The sequence below is a fragment of the Saccopteryx leptura genome, chromosome 11 (genome assembly GCF_036850995.1).
Source record: "Saccopteryx leptura isolate mSacLep1 chromosome 11, mSacLep1_pri_phased_curated, whole genome shotgun sequence".
Taxonomy (NCBI): domain Eukaryota; kingdom Metazoa; phylum Chordata; class Mammalia; order Chiroptera; family Emballonuridae; genus Saccopteryx; species Saccopteryx leptura.
Genome location: NC_089513.1, coordinates 66,944,229 through 66,966,702, shown reverse-complemented (window position 1 = coordinate 66,966,702; position 22,474 = coordinate 66,944,229). Strand labels below are relative to the sequence as shown.

The 22,474-nt window shown below is 38.6% G+C and overlaps 1 protein-coding gene across 2 annotated transcripts in view; it reads right to left on the bottom strand.

The window, feature by feature from the left end:
- Positions 1 to 1,119: 1,119 nt before the first annotated feature.
- RSBN1 (round spermatid basic protein 1) overlaps positions 1,120 to 22,474 on the bottom strand; it is a 53,875-nt gene continuing 32,520 nt past the window's right edge. The window contains exons 3-8 of one of the 2 annotated variants that reach the window (XM_066352794.1): positions 19,306 to 19,443; positions 18,856 to 18,998; positions 10,655 to 10,822; positions 6,676 to 6,784; positions 5,018 to 5,494; positions 1,120 to 3,012 (exon numbers count right to left, since the gene is read on the bottom strand). In XM_066352794.1, coding sequence (XP_066208891.1) covers positions 5,021 to 5,494; positions 6,676 to 6,784; positions 10,655 to 10,822; positions 18,856 to 18,998; positions 19,306 to 19,443 — 1,032 coding nt within the window. In that variant the 3' untranslated portion in view covers positions 1,120 to 3,012; positions 5,018 to 5,020. Of the gene's footprint in view, positions 5,495 to 6,675; positions 6,785 to 10,654; positions 10,823 to 18,855; positions 18,999 to 19,305; positions 19,444 to 22,474 lie in introns of both variants that reach the window. The other variant, XM_066352793.1, reaches the window with a different exon arrangement.

Below are 22,474 nucleotides of genomic sequence, written 5' to 3'. Positions count from 1 at the left end.
AGATACCCTCATGTTAAGCGTCTGACCCACTGCAATTACTCAAAAAACATCATTGCCTTTCGTTTCCTTTACTAATTGGAACCAAGGTGTATCAGTACTTAGGGTGGATCCCTTGATTAAAAAGTAGTTCAGGCCCTGGAGGCTGTCTCAGTGGATAAAGCCTCTGTCCCCGCATACACAGAGGTCCCCAGTTCCATCCCTAGTCAGGGCAGAATGAGAGGCAATGAATGCACAACTAAATGAAACAACTAAGTGGAAGAAGTTGATGCTTCTCTCTCCGTTCCTCTCTCTCTCAAATCAATGGAAAAAATTTAGAAAGTTCACATATAAAAACGGATGAGGAGAAAAACCCACTGCGTTGTCAAAACATCAATGACATCTGAACCCATACACCCGTGTGTTTTTAAACCCCTGTCCTCAGACGGTCTGCCAGAAATTTTGTGCCAGTCTGCCAAAGAGTTAACCATGCGGATGTTGTATGAAGATTATAGACCGAAGATCCTAATCAAATTCACATAGGCTCAGAATGATTTCTGCCTCAGCAATCCCCACAATAATTGTTTTCACTGGTCCCCAAGTGTAAAAAGGTTGAAAACCACTGCTCTACACCACCTTAACACTGCATGCATGCACTTTCAAAAATATCAACATCAGCAGAATAAAATTTTGATTAATCTCGTAAGGAGATACAAACCAATTTAAGCAGCAGGAGACATACCTGCCTCAAAGGCCAAGTATAGTTTTTCTTCTTCCCCAGACCTAGCTGTATCTCAATAGAGATGGGATTTTCCCCAGCTCCTACGACCTTTTCTAAAATACTAGAAAATAATAAGGGGTAGGTGGGAGAATTAAATACTTTAAAAACAGGTTCCTAGAAGCTTAGAACTCACATGTGCTATTCATTTGATCACAAAACATCAGTAAAGGACAAATCAGACTTCGTTTATTAAAAAAATACTTTACAGGAAAAAAAAGTCTATGCATTCCATTGTCCTATTTTACAAAGAAATAGCTTAACAATTTAACACACTTAGACAGCTACAAAAAAGCACTGTGCTAAAAGATTATTCACACAAATTTATATTTAAGACTATTCATTAAAAACCTTTTTTAAAACACTTGTGAATGTCAATAAACAAACTAAGGCCACACAACGCAAATAGTCCGCCAGGCAAATTATACATTTCATCTATATGCAAAGACCTCTTAGATAAATTAAAGCCACAGGAAAAAAAAATCTTAGCTGCCAATCAAAATGGAGTTTAGTCACAAAAAAACACTATTACATGAAAATTTACATGTGATAGAAGTAGTACATAAGTATTTCTTTAGAGAGAGTTGAAAAGTGCTATATTAAGAGACAGTGGTCTCAACTCCATGCACAAGTGGATCCTAAAAAATGTGTGAAGAAAATGGAAGGCCATAATATTTATGGAGAGATACTTGCTTTTAAAGCAACAAACTTTCAGCACGGAGACAGGTCCCTTATCCACTAAGAGCAAAACACCTTGTACATCTCTACTTACGACATGACCAATAAATACAGCTACAGACTGCTAAAAAAAAAAAAAAACAGCAGCAGAAATATAGAATCTCTGGCATGTACTGGTGAAAGGTTCTTTTTAAAAATCTGTAGCAATGACAAAACAGATTTATTAGAAAGACACAAACTCAATTAACTGTCCTGGTATAAACACAAAATTTTAATGACAAATACAGATGAAAATATTATGGGCTAATGTTAATGAGCAAGAATATATTCACTAGGGTTGTCTTGAATTTTGGAGTCTTGTTTCTAAATTATTTTCATCCTAGACAATATTTATAGAGGAAAAGGCAGTAAGTAAAAGTTTCTCCAGCCTTTAAGTGTGAACTTTATGCCTATTAAGGCTGATTGAAGATGATGCAAGACATCTTTTCCTAAGGGTTTAGTAAAGAATTTTATTTTAATAAGCTCCTTTTTCCTACTACAAGAGCTTGTAATATTAGTCATCTGATATCCCAACTGTCTTTAAGGGGAAAGGGCACCTTTCAAAAGTCTTTAAAAATAATGAAGTACCAGTGAAACAAATTTTAAGTGCTAAATAAGCAAATTAATAAACATACAATTAAGCCTAGGAATTCCTTTTTAAAGAGCTAAAACTTTGGAGGGGGAAACTCACATGTAGGTTTTTATTATTATTGCTTTATGAATTTGGAATACCTCTTTGAATCCTAATCCTACTCCTAGTATTTCTTGGTATAATTACAGAATGACTTCTGGGGCCAGGGGAAGACTTTTTATCCTAAAATCATTCTAGTTACTAAATTAGAAACACTAACATTGGGTCCTTTCCATAAACACATTTTTTTAAAATGTGCTCCACAAAATACTAAACTTATAGTCACATTCCGCAAGTGATCTCAAAGAGTTGGCACAACAGAGAAAATACCAAAAAGGAAGATCAGCTTCAATTTCAGTTACAACTCACTGCCATCATCACAACTTCACAAATCAGAAGACGCCAGTTGGCTCCATGCCTCACTCCACCAAACCAAATAATTTAATGCTTTAGAAAAGTTGCAGTCATCTGTATCACTCAACGAGGATACAGCTTTGAAAGCAGTTAAGAAACTCAAAATTCGGGCTTTTATACTCCTCAGTCTTTAAAGCATGCTATTAAAATCTAGTACTCACTCACATAGGACATTCAGAGTTTCCAGATACATTACTAGCTAAATGTTTCTCTCTCCATCCTACTGCAATTCTAACATACAATGAATTTATTATTAGTACATGATTTTAAACATTTTTATACTCTTTTAATGTGTTTATATTGGAGGGGAGGGTAGAATGTTTATTAAAGGAAAACGGGATTTGCTTTGCTGGTAGGTCTTTGCAGATCCGCTGGTTCCTGAGCGATTGACCACAGTGCTGGCTGTCAGGAGAGAGTCTCCGTGTTTATTAGCAATGCCCAGCTTAGATGACAGATGGCATCTGCTGGATGGCGAGTGGGAGATGGGGAATCGGATCTTGGAAGACAAGAAAAATAAAAAAGTTTTTGCTTTAGCAACCTTGTTCTTCATGATTATTATCAAAAACAAACGTTGCCTGAGAAGAATTTTATTTTGCACAGCCTAGTAAAGCTCTGTGAAATTCTTCTGGACAGAAAAACAAAAAAATAAAGAAAGAAGAACCCAAACCCACAGACTTTGTGATTAACCCCCACCACCACCAACTATAACAGAAAACACCCTCAAAGGCAGGGCCCTTAAAAACTAGTTTTGATAAACTAGAATTTACCCTAGAATTTATACCCCAAATTTAAAAACACCCCTGCAATAATCACATTACTTTCCATACCATTCTAATTACCTTATTTACAGAGATAACTAAAACCAACATCACTTCCAATTCATAAATGGTTTACATTGAAATGTTTCTCTATTTGTCTTTATCCTTTTTAACAGAGAATACATACATATACATATATATAAGGAATAATACAGATTCTAACTAATCACTGCAGTATTTGCTGATGGTTACTTTTCTATCGGTTTACACAGTGACCGCTATACTTTGCTAATATGCATTTAACTACACGACAATATTGCACAAAGTAATATTTATATAAGATTTAACCTATTTCAGAATATTTTAGAGAAAATTCATATTTGATATTTCAAAAGATGCAGCAAAGTTTTCATGGTGACAGATATAAAGCAGCATCTTTTTTGCCTATGTTAATGTAAATATTCCAAATCTCACCCTCCAGGAAAAAAATCTCCAAATTGCACTATAACCAGGTAGATATAAGAATCTGGCCTTAGGTGTGGGAAGTACTCTTCCTTTAATAATCAAAAGGCTTATAGTACTATTAACTAAAAGAAAGTAAAATGTGTATCACATTAACATTCTAAAATAAGAGAAAGACTATACTAGCTGTATGAATTGTGCCTGTTTGGGGAGGAGAAAAAATTAAATACTCAGGCACTAAGCATAGGGCTACCTGAAACTCTAGGATGAAGTCTAGTGCCATATTCTTTACCGGAAAGTAGCAACACAGGGTAACAGTAAGTAAACTCTGGTATTCACCAGTAAAACTATGAAGTGTCTCAACAGTAGATCTTTATCATGAAGAGGTTGGTGCCAGGTGACAAAAAGAACTTTTCCTAAGATCCATGCACAAAATATGGCAGCCTCATCAGAAAGATTGTTATCATTCTCTAAGTTTGATACTCGTGATCAGTTTAGGAAGCAAAAGTATCCTCCACACAAAATGTGAGGATGCCAGGAAGCAAATTAGAGTATCAAGTCAACATTATCTCTTTTACCCAAAATATCTTCCACAGTTACCTTGTATTCTAGAAAGATTAATGAACCATGGAAAATGACCAACCAAGGACTATTCTTAATTGAAATATCCACTGGGCTTTAAATAACATACAAAAAAGACAGTTTGGATAGAAAGTGCTGTGCTTTCTCTTTTGTTAAGCAACCAGAGAGCCACTGAACGTTCCTGTTCCTCAGAAACCACCTGTCCTTAATGGTTGGAACTAAACAACTTGCCTTTGAACAGAGCTGGAGCTCTTTCCTGCAACCTATGCCATTTTCACTGTGGAAACTCAGCCTGCGCCACAAAGACAGAGCACTAAACCATAGATCTGATTTTTCTATCATTAAAACGGCAAATATGGCAAGAGACAAGATAAAATTAAGGGGAGTAATTTACCAAAAAAGAATCTGTTATTCCAGAGAGTTATTTTGATTTGAAGAAGAGATTGAATTATTACCTCACACCTTAAAACAGAAAGTAGCAGCAGACCCACTATTACATACTGTACTAACGGGATTAGATACAACTCTTAACTTTGCATAATCTGTGTAAAAAAGATATGCTTGACATTTGTGGAATGTCATTTCTCTTTATAGAATTATAGGCAAGATTTCTCCAATAAAACTTAACTTAAGCCAGTTATAAAACTATAACTTCACATCAAAATTTAAAAAAGTTAAAAAATGTGTTTGAGTATGTACATATCACACAGGAGTGCCTGAATGTGGCTGTAGCTTGTGTGGCCGCTCAGAGTCCAGTCTGCTCTCCACCTTCAGAACCGGAACCGGCGGCGCCATCTGACCCTGCTGCAGAGGAGGGTCTGAGGAGGGTGGGAAGGACGCTGGCGCAGCTGTCAGGAGCTGCACCTCTGTGCACGTGTCTTCGGGTTCAGTTTTTATCCGCACACACTGGGAGTCGACCTCGAATTCTCGCTTTCCAGTTACATCGCGATCCACGGCAGAAGTGCCTTCCGCGTTCTGAGTGGCCTCCACGCCAGGGTGGTACTGTTTCAGCCTGATATGCCAGGCTAGGCTGCACACTGCCGATACCGTTTTGAACTGATGGATGACGTTCCTGGGGATGAAGTAGATGTCGTTGTCGCAGAGCTGAATTCTGGCGTAACGGATGCCTTCCCTCCTCATTTGGTTTAGTTTAGCTTCATCCACCCACTGCACACACTGGAGAGAGATTTTGAAATAAAATATGTAATTTAGTCAAATAAAATATAACTAGCACAGGAAAACATGAGGGCTGAAATAAATAAGCAATGCTGAGACACAGCTTTGAAATGTCCCCTAGTGCCTGACAGACAGGTTCCCCCAGCTCACATGCTCTCCAGCAGGGCGGGGCCCATGGAGTCCGGGTGGCCACAGAGCTCATTGAAATAAGCATTTTAAAGTGCTGCTACCTCAAACCACCAATAAAATCTCAAGTATAAAAGAAAGAAACTAAAAAGTGCAGCTAAATATCAATATTCTTCACCACAGTTAAGGGCAATATTTACCTGCTCCTTTAGTCTTTCAACCTTTGGCACGTGAGACACACAGTGCAGCAGGTGGGAGCTGGGACCCCCAGAGCACACAGTGCAGTGGGGCTGGAGCTGGGACACCCCCCCTGGGGCCCCCCAGAGCACACAGTGCAGTGGGGCTGGAGCTGGGACACCCCCCCTGGGGCCCCCCAGAGCACACAGTGCAGTGGGTCGGAGCTGGGTCCGCGGGGCAGACTGAGGGGCCTGGGTCCTCGGAACCCCCAGGCCCACCTGGCAGCCCAAAGATGAAGGGGATCTCAAGTGTCTGACTGGGAAGCTCTTTTTCAGTGATTTCTACCATCCTCCACACACAGCCTTAAACAGTTATAAAATTAAATTCACGGCCCTGGCCGGTTGGCTCAGCGGTAGAGCATCGGCCTGGCGTGTGGAGGACCTGGGTTCGATTCCCGGCCAGGGCACACAGGAGAAGCGCCTATTTGCTTCTCCACTCCCTCCTCCTTCCTCTCTGTCTCTCTCTTCCCCTCCCGCAGCCAAGGCTCCACTGGAGCAAAGATGGCCTGGGCGCTGGGGATGGCTCCTTGGCCTCTGCCCCAGGCGCTAGAGTGGCTCTGGTCACGGCAGAGCGACGCCCGGGAGGGGCAGAGCGTCGCCCCCTGGTGGGCGTGCCGGGTGGATCCCGGTCGGGCGCATGCGGGAGTCTGTCTGACTGTCTCTCCCCGTTTCCAGCTTCAGAGAAAATACAAAAAAAAAAAAAAATTAAATTCACTACCCCCTGAATCCAACTATACGATATAATGCAAAATAAAATGGGTAAAGATACTTATTTCCAATATCTCACTCAAAGAGTAATAAAAAACTAGTAGCTTTTACCTGGGAAACTGGAGGTTCATGAAGGTCTAACTGAAGTCTCTGTACAACATCAGTAAAATCCTCAGCATGAAAACAAATCACATCTTTGGTTATGCGAGGCTGGTCGCTCCTAATAGTAACAAAATTAAGTTTTAGAAACAATCATCGCATAATGGAAAATGACAACAAATTTCAGTTTTCCCGTTACTGGAAATGCTGCTACTAGCATAGAAATAGATACACTGCTCTTAAGGACAAAGTATACATTTGCTCCTTTAATCGATTTGAAAAAAGCACTAAGAAATGGTTTTAAGAAAAATAAATTAGATTAGTTGTCACAAAATTAAAACAACAGTGACGAAAAGAGTTTTATTCTAAGGCCCTGGCCGGTAGCTCAGTCGGTCAGGCAGTGGTTTTCAAACACTGGTCCACCAGACAAACATGGGTTAGAGCCCCCCCATACACCAAGGTTGCAGATGCAATGCCCCGCAGGGCACATGAAAAGAAAAGAAAACTAGTTACTCTTTTAAAATATTTTACTTCTTGATTTATGAGAGAGGAGAGAGAATGTGAGGGAGGAGCAGGAAGCATCAACTTTTAACAGTTGCTTCTCACACTGCCTTGACCAGGCAAGCCTCGGGTTTTGAACGGGGACCTCAGCATTCCAGATCAACGATTTTATCCACCGCACCCCACAGACCAGACCAAAGACACAGTTTTATTCTAAACTAGTTGCACCTGCAATCCTCTCACCATTTTGCCCCATCCCCATGCCACTCTGTCATGTCATCAGCCACACAAATATCACACCGTCCAGCTTTCAAAGTAGAGAAGAAAAATCAAAGCTGAATAATCTTTACCTTGAAATACTTATTATCAAGCTGTAATTCAACTACTTTTTAAAAAGGTCAGATCAAACTTTACAATATTGATGGCCCTGACATCACAAATATAAAAAAACAGTGTAAAAAGAAAGTTTTAAAATAAACTGAATTCTATATTCTGAACTTTGTTAAAACTGTGCCCCAAATGAATTTAGAGAGACACCATTATAGAAAATAGTATGGTGGTTCCTAAAAGAGTTAAAAATAGAATTACCATATGATCTAGCAATTCCACTTTTGGGAAAACCCAAAAGACTGAAAGCAGGGACATGAGATATTTGTTCAAAGCAACTCAGAGGTGGCAGCAACCCAAGTGTCCACGGACGGATGAACGGATAAACAAAATGTGGTATATGCATGTAATGGAATACTATTCAGCCTTGAAAAAGAAGGGAATTGACACATGGTACAATATGGGTGATCCTTAAGGATATTACGAATTTTGAGGATAAGATGCTAAATAAAATAAGCCAGTCACAAAAGACTATCTGATTCCACTAAAAAGTTACTTAAAATAGTCAAAATCACAAAAACAGAAAGCAGGATGGTTAGCAGGAGCTGGGGGAGAGGTGAAAAGGGAGTTACTGTTTGTGGGTATAGACTTTGTTTTGCAAGATAAAAAAGTTCTGGAGATCTGTTTCACAACAATGTATTATAAAATATACTTAACACTAATGAACTGTATACTCAAAAATGGTTCAGGAGAGAGACAAGATGGTGACGGAGTAGGCGGATGTACCAACTTCCACCTCCCAGAACCAAAGTGGATTACAAACTAATTTTAAGAACCGTCATCTGGAAAAACCAACTTTGGACTAAACTAAGAGGACTCTTCAACCAAGGAACACTGAAGAAGCCACACCAAGACTGGTAGGAAAAGCGGAAACGCGGAGAGGGCTGTCCAGCTCCCCGGAGCGAATGGCAGCCGGGAGAGACTCGCGTGGCAGGAAGTGAGTTTAGCAGAGAGGGGAGGGTTCTGAGTCCCAGGAACAAAGCCCCATCCTGCAGCCCCAGAGCCTAGAAGAGGCGTATGAACAGTATTTAGCTGGAAACAAGACAGGATGATCTCACTGTTTGTGAGAAAGAGACTGATTTCTCAGACCCAGGATTCTTCTTAATATTACCCAAAGCAATTTATAAATTCAATGCAATAGATTAAAATACCAATGACTTACTTCAAAGATATAGAACACATATTCCAAAAATTTATATGGAACCAAAAGAGAACACGAATAGCCTCAGCAATCTTGAAAAGGAAGAATCAAGTGGGAGGTATCACACTTCCGGATATCAAGTTTTACTACAAGGCCACTGTACTCAAAACAGCCTGGAACTGGCATAAGAACAGGCATATAGATCAATGGAACAGAACCCAGAAATAAACCCATACTTTTATGGACAACTGATATTTGACAAAAGAGGTAAGAGCATACATTGGAGTAAAGATAGCCTCTTCAACAAATGGTGTTGGGAAAATTGGACAGCTACCTGCAAAAAAATGAAACTAGACCACCAACTTACACCATTCACAAAAATAAACTCAAAATGGATAAAAGACTTAAATGTAAGCCTTTAAAACCTTAAGCATCTTAGAAGAAAACATAGGCAGTAAGCTCTCTGACATCTCTCGCAGCAATGTATTTGCTGATTTATCTCCACGGGCAAGTGAAATAAAAGACAGGATAAACAAATGGGACTATATCAAACTAAAAAGCTTCTGCACAGCTAAAGACAATAAGAACAGAATAAAAAGACAAACTACACAATGGGAGAATATATTTGATAATACGTCTGATAAGGGATTAATAACCAAAATTTATAAAGAACTTATAAAAAATACCAGGAAGACAAACAATGCAATCAAAAAAATGGGCAAAAGAAATGAATAGACACTTCTCCAAAGAGGACATACAGATGGCCAATAGGCATATGAAAAAATGCTCAACATTACTAATCATTAGAGAAATGCAAATTAAAACCACAATGAGATATCACCTCACACCAGTCAGAATGGCGCTCATCAACAAAAACAACACAGAATAAGTGCTGGTGAGGATGTGGAGAAAAGGGAACCCTCCTGCACTGCTGGTGGGAATGCAGAATGGTGCAGCCTCTGTGGAAAACAGTATGGAGATTCCTCAAAAAATTGAAAATCGAACTGCCTTTTGACCCAGCCATTCCACTTTTAGGAATATACCCCAAGGACACCACAGAACAGTTTCAGAAGGAGAAATGCAGCCCCATGTTTATGGCAGCATTGTTCACAATAGCGAAGATCTGGAAACAGCCCAAGTGTCCGTCAGAGGACGAGTGAATTAAAAAGCTTTGATATACATATACTATGGAATACTACTCAGCCATAAGAAATTATGACATCGGATCATTTACAACAACATGGATGGACCTTGATAACATTATACTGAGCGAAATACGTAAATCAGAAAAAACTAAGAACTATATGATTCCATACATAGGTGGGACATAAAAATGAGACTCAGAGACACGGACAAGAGTGTGGGGGTTACGGGGTGGGGGGTAGGAGAGGGTTGGGGGAGGGGAGGGGCACAAAGAAAACCAGTTAGAAGGTGATGGAAGACAATTGGACTTTGGGTGATGGGAATGCAGCATAATCAAATGTCAAAATAACCTAGAGATGTTTTCTCTGAACATATGTACCCTGATTTATCAATGTCACCCCATTTAAATTAATTTAAAAAAATATATCAAAAATAAAAAGATGAAATAGTGGTAACCTCTAGGATGGGGGTGAATGTGGAGGTTGAGAGAGCTGAAAATTTTCCAGAAATTTGGGTGGTGGTTACCAGTGTGTGTGTGTGTGTGTCTATACACATACATACAAAATTATCATCTTGTGATTTTCACACTATATTGTTTGTAAGTGATATCTTAATATAAAAATATTGTATATGTAAAAGAAAAAATCTACTGAACACAGTTGAACCAAAAAAAATAAATAGTTCAGATTTTAACTTTTAATTTTTGTTATGTGTATTTTAGAACAATTTTATTAAAAACTGGTCCCCAACATTTTAAATTGAGTCCACATTTTCTTAGGCAACATTAGCCAACCTTGCAGCTGAGTTCCATTAACTTACCATTCACCAAACTGTACAGCTTTCAAAACCCCAACAGCAGCCGTGCTCTGCCAGTCAAACCCCTGACCTACATGATCAGCATGGGCTCTTGTCCTATCTTCAAAGAGGACTTCCCGGGGTTCACTGGTCCGAGGTAGGTACTGGAGATTTTTAATTTCATTCATTGATCTGGAGTTGATTTCGTTGTGAAATAAAGGAAAGGAAAAGTGTATTAATAGTAATAAGGCAAAAAAGTCAGCTAAGATACCAATTTCAAATAAGAGGGCTGAGAGGGTTCAATGATTTTAATCAGTAGCATTTTACACACTTGACTATATATAATGTTTAATGTGATTTCTTGGCATGTCACCGTATCATTGGCTCAAACGTGTTTGAATATATAAAATTAAGTTGCCTAGCAACATAAAATTCAAAGTTCAAGGCTGTATGTTGCTTTATCCTTAGCCATATTTGTTAAGTCTTTGCATTTCACCTGTTTTATTTCATTCTTCCTTAGTCATTTTTTACTCTCAAAATACCTCTAACTCTCACAAAATTCTATGAGACTTGACTCACAATGGCAAACTGAGTATCTACGTGAGAAAGCAAGCCTAAGGCTGAGCACAGCACCGTGGGGTGGGGGGTGGGGAGGTAAGGGGGGAAGGATGGGCGCACAGATGAAGCAAGGGGCTGGGATCTGGTGACCACTGACACTGACTACATGGGAGCGATTATACAATCTTCTGGGGTTTTATATGCTCAAATTTTTGAAATATGATCATCTAAAGTAATAGTAAAGGGATGAATAAGAAGCAACAAAGGAATTAGTGAATGAACAATATCAACATATTTCTAGAAGATGGAAGATTAAAAGTGTCTTAGGCTAATAAAACTGAGCAGAGAAAGCCACAGGCCTAGAATATACAATAGGGAGAGAGCAGCTACAAAGGCAGCAGGCCTGCCCAGCACACCTTGGAGAAGCCTAAGGGTAAAAAAAAAAAGCCAGGTATAAAGTTGATAACTGGACAGAAATGAAGTAAGGCTAGAAGGGGGAAATTAAAGTGAAATCCTACAAATAAGCCAGTCACCTGCTGCTCTCATGGGCAGGACAGTGGACAGCCAGACACCACCCCCCACCCCCCGTGGAGAAGACTATGAGTGGCCCACCCAGCAGCCATCACTCATCTTTAGCTTCCCCACGGAACTCTGATTTTCATTATCTGCTCCCACATGTGACCTCATTCACAAGCTCCAGAAGCAGGTCCTCCTGAATCCTGGCAAACTGTGGGAAGCTCAGCCCCCTCACAGTGACTGATTTAGGAGTGGGCTGAACGATTCTGGCTGCCCTCTGAGAGGAAATCTGCTAAGGACACTTCTCAGAAGTTTTCTAGCTCCTAAGAGAGAAGCTAAATAAAAGATAGGCTCTTCTTTATTAAGTATAACCAGATCCAGATGTGATGCCTAGACCTGCTACAGCCATCCAGCAACCATAGAGAAGCCACTGGGAGTGTAAAATCCGGGCAAAGAGAAGGACAGAAGCAGAAAAAAAGACAACACCTGAGTCACTGACCATACAGTACCCAGAGGCCTCCCTGGACTTCTTGACATATAGCTACTATTTTCCATCTTTATTATCTCATGGCACACATCAACTAATTACTAAAATTCTGCAGCACATCAGAAAATATATTTTTTGCCAAAATGACAAAAAAAAATAGGTATAATTTTAATTTATTCACACCAGATTATTATTGTGTTGTCTGTTGTCATTTTTTTTTATTTGATAATCTGAGGGAAAGAGGTCAGGGCCCCTAACTAAATAGTCAGGTATTACATGTTTTAAAAATTCTCACAGCACCAGTTGAAAATCGCTGATATATATGACAACATTTTATTTCATAAACCAGTTTGAATCAAGATTTTTGTTGCTAACAGCGAAAGCATTTTGATAAACTTTAACACCCCCCCCCCCAAAAAAAAAGTGCATGTTCTTCTCTATACATACTGAACTTAACATAATCCTCTGGCATTTGGACATATCCTTTAAAAGGCGAAAGATTTATACGATCTGAAGAGAAACCAGAGCATTTCTTGGACATATCCTTTAGTGTCCAGTTCCACCCCTGTTCACTCTAAAGCGAAACCTACCTGTGGACAAGCCTCACTGAAATATACACAGAACACCAAGTGAGCCCAATTATGGGGCAACTGAGAATCACCAGATATGTGAAGATAGCCTGCAGCAGCCTAACAGACAAAGACCACAGCAAACAATGCTGAAAGTTAAGAATTAAAAAAAAAAAGGTTAGAAGACAAAAGTCAAGTAAATGTCCCAAAATCAAAACTAAAATGATTTTCACTTAACCAATAGTCGTTTCAGAAAGAAATGAGAGAGAAAATGAAGAGATTACCAAAGTAGTTAAGCAAGAAAAATTTATGATATGAATCTTTAAATTTAAGGGAACCTACCCATCATCAAAAAGGATTTAAAAATATTGAATAAGAGCAAGAATGAAAGACCCAAACCAAGACATGCCATGGTGAAATTAAGCCTTTAGAGAAGAAAAGAAATAGCTACCAACAAAGAAGTAAAAATTAGACTGGCATTAGGGTTTCTCCTAACAATGTTAGATACCAGACAACTCTGAGGCGAGGCCGAAATTCTAAGGGAAAATACACCCTCTGGACCCCAACTAAACTATCAATCATATTTAACAACAGAAAAAAATTTCAGACAAATAATGGCTCAGAATACTTTCCTTTTCTTAGAATATTACTTTAGAATGTACTCCAGCAAGACAAGGAAATAAACTAGGAAGAAGACAACCACAGGCTAATGCAGAAAAGCATTAAATGGGAAGTCCTACGTTGATAACTGTGAAATAAGTTCCAAAAGATTTCCAGGTAAAAAAGTAACATTATTCAATTCCCAGCCAGGGCACACAGGAGAGGTGCCCATCTATTTCTCCACCCTTCCCCCTCTCCTTTCTCTCTGTTCTCTCCTCTCCTCCCACAGCCAAGGCTCCATTGGAGCAAAGTTGGCCCGGGCGCTGAGGATGGCTCCACGGCCTCCACCTCAGGTACTAGAATGGCTCTGGTGGCAACGGAACAATGCCCAAAATGGGCAGAGCATCGCCCCCTGGTGGGCATGCCAGGTGAATCCCGGTCGGGTGCATGCAGGAGTCTGTCTGACTGCCTCCCACCTCTAACTTCAGAAAAATACAAAAAAAAAAGTGATGTTAGAGCAGACAGTATGATTAAAATTCTGGATTCTTGAGGATATGATAAAAACACAGAATGCAAGGTAACTACCAATACTGTCCCCCAAAAAAGAGGCTATATAAAAAAACTATAGCCAAAGTCATAGTCACAGAAGAGAAAGCATGATTCTAGAAGTATTATTTTAAGCAATAAAGAGAATAGAAGATATTAGAGATATGGTCAAAGAAAATGTATATCCCCCTCAAAAGGGGCAATCAGAAAATAGAACAATTAAAGCACAAACCAAATATGAAACTAAAATGACTAAAATGTGGCATAATTTTCAGGAGCTAGGTGAAATATAGGAAAGAGAGATGCTTTTATCAATTATTCCTTTAAGTGATAACAATACATTGGAAACTTGGAATATAAATTTTTAGCTTACTTCTTGGGTCTGCAATAAACTTACATTTATTATCCTTTATTTGCTTTCAGATTTTAGACTAAACCTATTGACAAAAGCATATTAACCTAATGATGGTTTTAAAGCAGACTATGAATTAACCTCAACAATGTATAAGGAGAACTGACGAAAGTGTTTAAGTGGGGAGGAAAAGGGTGAAGTAGGAATCATTTAACTATTTAGAGAACAGGAGAAAGGAAGAAATCTCTATCACAGCAGGAAATTGATAAATTTCCTATCAAAGCCTTAAAACATAAAACAAAAGCATTACAAACAAATAGATTTTGCTTCTGGTAAAAAGGCATTTGCCTCTGCAGGGAAAAGTGACCAGGGTTTTTCATTATAAATCCTACTGTACCCTTTGATTTTTTAAAACCCTGTGTATTTCTTCAACTCTAGAGTTCATATTTTCAAAGATCCTCTTCAATAGCAGCACCCTTGCTAACCAGACAGCGTCTCAAATTGATTCCACCACTTTCAGCACCAGGATGTTCTCATTAACACAAAAAGAGGACAGGAGTATTTCAGTTCTGATTTAGTCACTCTAATTCAAAGTAACATTATTTTGAAGCCTCACTCAGGAATATTCATTTCAGCCTGACCGGTGGTGGCATAGTGGATAGAACATTGACCTGGAATGCTGAGGTCCCAGATTCAAAACCCTGAAGTCACCAGCTGAGTACAGGGTCCCTGGCTTGAGCCCAAAGGTCACTACACTGGCTTAAAGCCCAAGCTTACTGGCTTGAGCAAGGAGTCACTGGCTCAGCTGGAGACCCCTGGGTCAACGCGCGTATGAGAAGCAATCAATGAACTAAAGTGCCGCAACTACAAGTTGATGCTTCTCATCTCTCTTCCTTCCTGTCTTCCTGTCTCTCTCTCTCTCTCAATAAAAAAAGGGAGGGAAAACTGTGAGTAAAGAAAATTTGAAGTTAAAAGAGAAAAACTTGCAATGTAAGAAAAAAATGTTAATAGTTATAACATATAGAGAAATTTTACAGGCAAATACACCCTAATAGAAATAGGGGTACTGGTATTGCTCTTTAAACATTTTTTTATATTAGGCTTCGTTTTAGTATAACACTAATAGGATGTAATAAATGATGTCTACACTGAAAATGACATTGAGAGTTAAATATAATTAAAAAGAAAAATTACTCACATTAATAAATTATTTACTGCCTAAAAAGATGCAAAGTTGAACTTTGTATCAAACAACTCTTACTCTATGGGCTGGTAATATTTCTCTTATATTGGATCATTGCTATTCTTTTAGAATATTTATTCTTCTAACATTACATACTACGAAGGAGATTTATTTGCATGGACATTGATTTTGCAGCTTGAGAATTTACTGAATTAAAAAAAAAATCCTTAAACTGTGTATTAATATACTGCTCACAAAAACTAGGGGATATTTCAAAATGAGTATGAAGCGATTTAAAAAAAGCAGCATTTGATTTTTTTTTATTAAACAAGAACATCAGAAAAGCAAACGGACTACAAGTCAAAGAAAGTTGTTCGATTATGCAAATGAGATGCAAAACCAACTTTTATTTCATTGGTGAAAATGCACTATACAAAAGGCTGAAAGAACTGGACTATCTGCATGTTCCCTGATCCCCTAATTTTTGTAAGCAGTGTATTATACTTCAGCCATAAGACATTCCACCTATACCAGAAGATAGGTCAATGCTGTAATTTCACTTTCAGCTGAACAGAAAGTCATCAATTTTGTGGTTTATGAAGTCAGTAAAAACACAGTGGCCAAGACATGGAAACAACCAAAAAACCCTTCAATAGAAGACTGGATAAAGAAGATGTGGCACATATACACTATGGAATACTACTCAGCCATAAGAAATGATGACATCAGATCATTTACAGCAAAATGGTGGGATCTTGATAACATTATACGGAGTGAAATAAGTAAATCAGAAAAAAACAAGAACTACATGATTCCATACATTGGTGGAACATAAAAACGAGACTAAGAGACATGGACAAGAGAGTGGTGGTTACCAGGGGTGGGGGGAGGGAGGACGCAGGAGGGAGAGGGAGGGAGAGAGTTAGGGGGAGGGGGAGGGGCACAGAGAAAACTAGACAGAGGGTGACGGAGGACAATCTGACTCTGGGTGAGGGGTATGCAACATAATTTAATGACAAGATAACCTAGACATGTTTTCTTTGAATATATGTACCCTGAATTATTAATGTCATCTCATTAACATTAATAAAAATTTATAAAAAAAAAAAAAGAAATAGGGGTAAAGGAAATTAAAAGGGAATCACAAAAGAAGAAATGCAAACCACTCAAAGAAAAGCAAATTAAAATGAGATAATAATGTCTCATCTAATTTAATGTCTCATCTAATTAAATTAAATGTCTCATTTAATTTAATGTCCAATTAGAACAACAAAGTTAAGTAATATTAGTGGAGGGCGTGAGTAAAAGGGTACTTACTATCTTACTATATGGGTGGGAATATAAATTAATACATTGCTGGGAGTCAGTGAGAAATGTGAACATACTTTGAGCCATTATGAATTTTCCTAAGAAAATAAACATACATATGCACAATGATACATGTCTACTTACCTACCAACTAACCAGCCAGCCAGTGATATGTTATATATGCTTACCAACTAGCTTCAAGGGGAAGACGACTGATTTGTGGCTGATTTGTAGCTGATCTGCTGATTTCTGTGGTATAAATACTCCCAATCTATAGGTAAATTCAAGCTCTTAATGTGACCTCACTCAATGTGGAACTGGGAGCTAATAATGGCCCTGTGAGCCAGTACAAACTGGCTCTAGCACACCACTCTTTATACTGGAAGACCAGAAACAATTTACACTAATAAAATGTTGGCCAAATAAATCTGATACAACCATATAGTGAAATGACATAACCAATTAGAAATGATGACATAGCTGCATCTTAATATAACACATAGACCCTAAAAGGAAAAAAACCCAAGTTTTAAAGTAAACATCATATAAAGAATTCATCTAGGTACAAAAAAATTTTATGAGTATATACAGACTAAAATTTGAATAGTTAATATGTCTAAATAGGTGGGATTAGGGGTATTTTTGCCTTCTTTTTACTGTTTTATGATATTACTTTTTAAGTTGATAATCATCAGGAAACAAAACAGCGGCCAGACCCTTTCATCATCATGGTGGAAGAACGCTTAGTCCGGCTCCCGGCCGGGTGTGCTGTGCCACCCCCTGCATTCATACACCAGGTTTCCAGAGTATTTTCATGCACTATCTCAAGTACCTGAGGCTATTCCACACTTAGTGCGGGTGTCATTCTCCAATGAGCTTTAAGGTAAGGTCTATTAAAACTCACTTCTGGATACTGTTTTTGTTGCTATTTCTGTACTCAATGAGATTTTTCATAGTACTAGAGTGAGTTAATCTACATTTGTTTTAATTATCTGAAAAACAAAATGTTAGCCCAAAATGAATGATTATGGGGAATACATTATTGGTTTCAATCAGCAAATACTGACCACCTGCTATGTGTCATAAAGACATAGAATAAAACAGTTCCTGTCCTAAAGTCCTCAAACATTTAGTTAAAAACAAAAACACTTGAGTCCAAAGGACAGAACAATTAATTAGCTAAGGGCCCTGGCCAGTTAGCTCAGTAGTAGAGTGTCAGCCTGGCATTTGGAAGTCCCAGGTTCGATTCCCAGCCAGGGCACACAAGAGAAGCACCCATCTGCTTCTTCACCCCTACCCCTCTCCTTTATTGCTATATCTTTCTGTCTCTCTCTATCTCTCCCTCTTCCCCTGCCACAACCGGGGCTCCACTGGAGCAAAGCTGGCCCAGGCACTGAGGATGGCTCCAAAGCCTCCACCTCAGGCACTAGAATGGCTTGGGTTGCAATCAGAGCAATGCCCCAACGGACAGAGCACCAGCCCCTAGCAGGCTTGCTGGGTGGATCCTGGTCAGGCGCATGCAGAAGTCTGTCTCTCTGCCTCCCCGCTTCTCACTTCAGAAAAATACACACACACGCCAAAAAAAAATTTTTTTAATTAGCTAAGGGAACAAAGAAAAGGTCCAAGTAAAGGTCTGAAAATCTATCAAGCGCCTGCCAGGCAGAGAGGAAGACGGGAGAAGGGATGCCGCTCCAGGGAAAGGGAACAGCTGAAGGCCCAGAGCTATGGCTGTGGAAGGGACGGGGGTTGGGGGCGGACCAGAAGCAGACACATCTAGAAGAGGAACTGCTGAGACCAGATTATGAAAGACCCTGGTAGACCACACAAAGGAGGCTGGACTTTTATCTTGCAGGCAGTAAGGACCTAAGTCTTAAGAAAAAAAGTAAAAATTAAACTTTTTTTAAAGAGGATGCCTCACTCTGATGACCGTGTAATGAGTGGACTGGACTAAGGAACTGGCCACTGAAGACTGACTTCATACAGCTCTTCAAATAATCTGGACAAAAGATACCAAATTGTGCTCAGGTCTCAATCATTCAATTGATTTTCTAAGCAATCAACTAAAAAAAAAGTGCTTTTGCTTCTGTGAGAAGAGTAAATGTTTACCGTCGTCTTTTGAAGGGTGACTTTGGCATATCTGCGGTGGGGATCATCTGCTCTCCCGGCCTTACCCACATGATAGGCCCGTCATCACTCTGGGACCGACACTGCAGTCGCAGGCTGGAAAGCGTGCCCCAGGGCAAAGTCATCTAGGAGTCAGACAAATGAGTCACATCAAAAAAACTGTTTAGACTATGTATAAGCTGACCTCCCCACCCAAAAGAAAGCTCCAGGAAGCTTATTTTTTGTGTGTATATGAAGAAATAAATGTATTATATAGTACTTGATGTATACAAAATAAAATTGAAATTAAATATTTTGTACCAATAATTTTCTAAACATTTCTATTCAAAACATCAGATAATATTTCATTTTAAGATTAGCTTAATACTTTTTTTTAAGTGAAGTGTCCACTTAAGTAATGATCAGAACTATAATAATATGAATTAAACTCACTTTCAGAAATGGTGATTCTTCTAACATATCAAGGAACTCTGGGAAGTAATCACCAACTTCTTCATCTACTGCTCCAACAAGACTTATCTGCCGCATAGGACCCGCTCGGTAGGTGCCACAGCAGTATGTCCTGTTGACCTGAGACAAAACGAGAGGGGGAGAAAGGGCTGAAGTACACTCTAATTGAAGAATTAGAACAGGGTATTATTGTTTCCAATGTTGCTATTTCTTCTACATACTAAGTAAGAACTCAACGGTCAGTACCTTGGACAAAGACAATAGTTACAGAAAAGCACCCAAGCACTCTGACAAATACAGATATATGTTCCACCAACAGAAATTTCAAGGTGCAAGTTAATCAATCTATGGTCCCAACATCTCAAAGAAATATTAACATTAAGGCATACTTAAAGTTCTCTGAGAATAATAATTTTTGAACTCTGTAAATACTTTCAAGTGATCTTTATTTAGGAAAATCAGTAAACAGTCAATTAAAATGGGCATATCAGAGTCAGATTAACCCTCCGTATTCATTTCAAACTCCCTAGCTGGAAAGCCCTCACATCAGGCTGGACACCAGGCTGTTAGCCAATTCAACCTTCTGTTACTTCCATACAAGATTCTCCACACAGGCAGGCTCATCTTTTCCTCTATTCAACTTATGCCGAAGCCATTTCTCCCTGCAGTGATTTTTCTCTTGAATCTGCCCTACTTGGAATGTCCCCTCATCTATCTTTCAAAGATCAGTTAAGACTTCTGTTCTTCTGGAAGCCTTCCTGATCACCCTTCATGATCCTTCCCTTTTCTGAAGTCTAATGTCACCTGCAAGCGCATAAATATTTCCTCTGTATCAACTCTCTAGTGAATGTAGGGCATATTCTATACGAATCTGTAGGTTGAAGGACCCTAGCAAATGGAATCTGCCAATTAATTCAATACAATCTGATATTATCTCTGAGTCATTTCACGGATGTTCTTAAACTCCTACCTCCAATTTAGAATGAATGTTTCTAAAGGGTAGAGACAGATCCTGTGCATACAGATGACTAGACGAAAACCCCTGAATTAACCAGGATCTCCATCTTGAACCAGAAGCTTGGCACTTTCTTATCAAAGGTATGTTAAGATTCCGATTAAACCAAAAACCCTAACATATATTTGTACCTTTATCATGTGGGTCTCTACTGAAACAAAATCAATTGCTACTGTTTTAAATGCTGCCTATTTTGCCTCAATATAAAGCATAAACGACCATATAGTATTTCTTATACAATTCTTTACTATTTCTTCTTTAACAGCATTTTCAGAATGCAGAAAAAAGGTCTTAGACCTTGTTCTCAAATAGCAGGGGTTTATTTTTTAATTCCTTACAAATCTTTCCCCCAAGATCACTTTAGGTGATCTTTAATTAAACAGCAACAGCCCAGGCCAGAATTACCTTGCATATATTTGCATGAGCTACCTTCCATTCGCCTGTATGATCATCACGCTATAAAAAGCCAGGGAGGCAGATGATCACGGGACACAGGAGTAAGAAAAGGAGCTTTTCTAAGCATTATTCTAACCTTTCTCAACCAAGCACCCTAAAATGATTATAACAGATTTAACATTCAATACCAGGTCTAGAAACTGTATGCTTTAAGGCGTAATAAGAAATACCAGTCTCCTCCAAAAACCTCCCCCAACTATTCCCAATGACCAGAAGTTCCTTTATCTAAAAAGGCTATCAAATTATACATGATGGTGGCATCTTATGGGAGAAAATTCTAAAGACATCACAATTTAAAGTTCTTGCAACGCAAGACCAACCCTGAAGTAGTGCCATGCGGTAATTTTCAATTTAGTCTGCTGGCTTGGAGATTATGCAAATCTTAACGCATTATTAATTTGAAGAAATTCGTACTTAAATTCTGCATACAAAGTGAGACTGAATTAATATTTTTATATCACAGCATTCCAAATTTTCCTAATATCACTTATTCAACAGCACTGAATGAACTTCAAAACAACTTAAAAATGCAAACACCAAGGATAATTAATATGTGACATAAATAAGTAGCGTTTTTCTATTTGGAAAGAGACAGAAAGTAAATCTGAAAGAGGGGAATTGTTGTATTTATGTTTTGCTGAGGCTTAGAAATGAATAATCGCTATTAAACGCTGAAAAAGAAAAACAGTACTGGTATTAGTAAAGCTGATTAAGAATGTCTATCACATGAATAAAAATTTTTAATGCTCATGTTTGTGCTGCGTTTAATAAATTAACAGCCAGGGCAGCCTTTATTACCAGGAATTCAACAGGTGCCAACTACACTGCTGCCAAACAAGCAAACATGAATTATCCCCTGGATCTGAACAACCATTCTTGTTTTCCATAAGAGAACTTCCTGGGCATACAGCTGAGCTAGGCTCCTTGGCAGCTAAGTGTGGCCTGTGACGCGGTTCTGGCCAATGAGTGAGATGTTATTGTAAGTTACATAATGTAACTTCCAGAACATGTCTTAATAAGTAAGCGGTCTGCTCTCCACTTCCTCTCCATCTCTTTTGAGGCTCAGGTTCAACCATGCATATGACAACACCAAACGGAATGGCAAAACTTAAAGACAGAAAGAAAGCAGAACCTGGATGACCTCATGGAACACTTTGGATTTTGTACTCGAGAAACTTTTATTCTAGCCACTGTCTGTGAGACCTCTTTATTATGGTGATTTAGCCTCTGTCTTGTATACTTTGCACTGAGGAAGGCAATACTCTGTACTGCAAGATAACATCTGGATTATTATCTCCAGCTCTGGGCTAAAAAAAGTCTACAACAGGCACATACCCAAAAGAGAACAATTAAGATGTAACATGATTAGTGACTTGAAAACTATACAAATTAGAGGAAGAGTAAAGAAATTAAAAGTATTTCAAAAGTATTTAACCTGAAAAGATTTAAATGAGAACACAATTTTCAAATATTTGGAGGTTTATCAAAGAAGAGTAGACATACATAACTTTAAATAAAGAATAGAAACTATAGGAAAGCCTTTATCATTTATTTAATAAAAGTTTACTATATATTATATGCCAGGCCTGTCCTAAATACGGATATAGCAAACTAGTCCCATCCTTGGCCCCTAGAAGCTTACAGTCTAGGAGGCAGATGCAAACACTAATCTAAACAAAT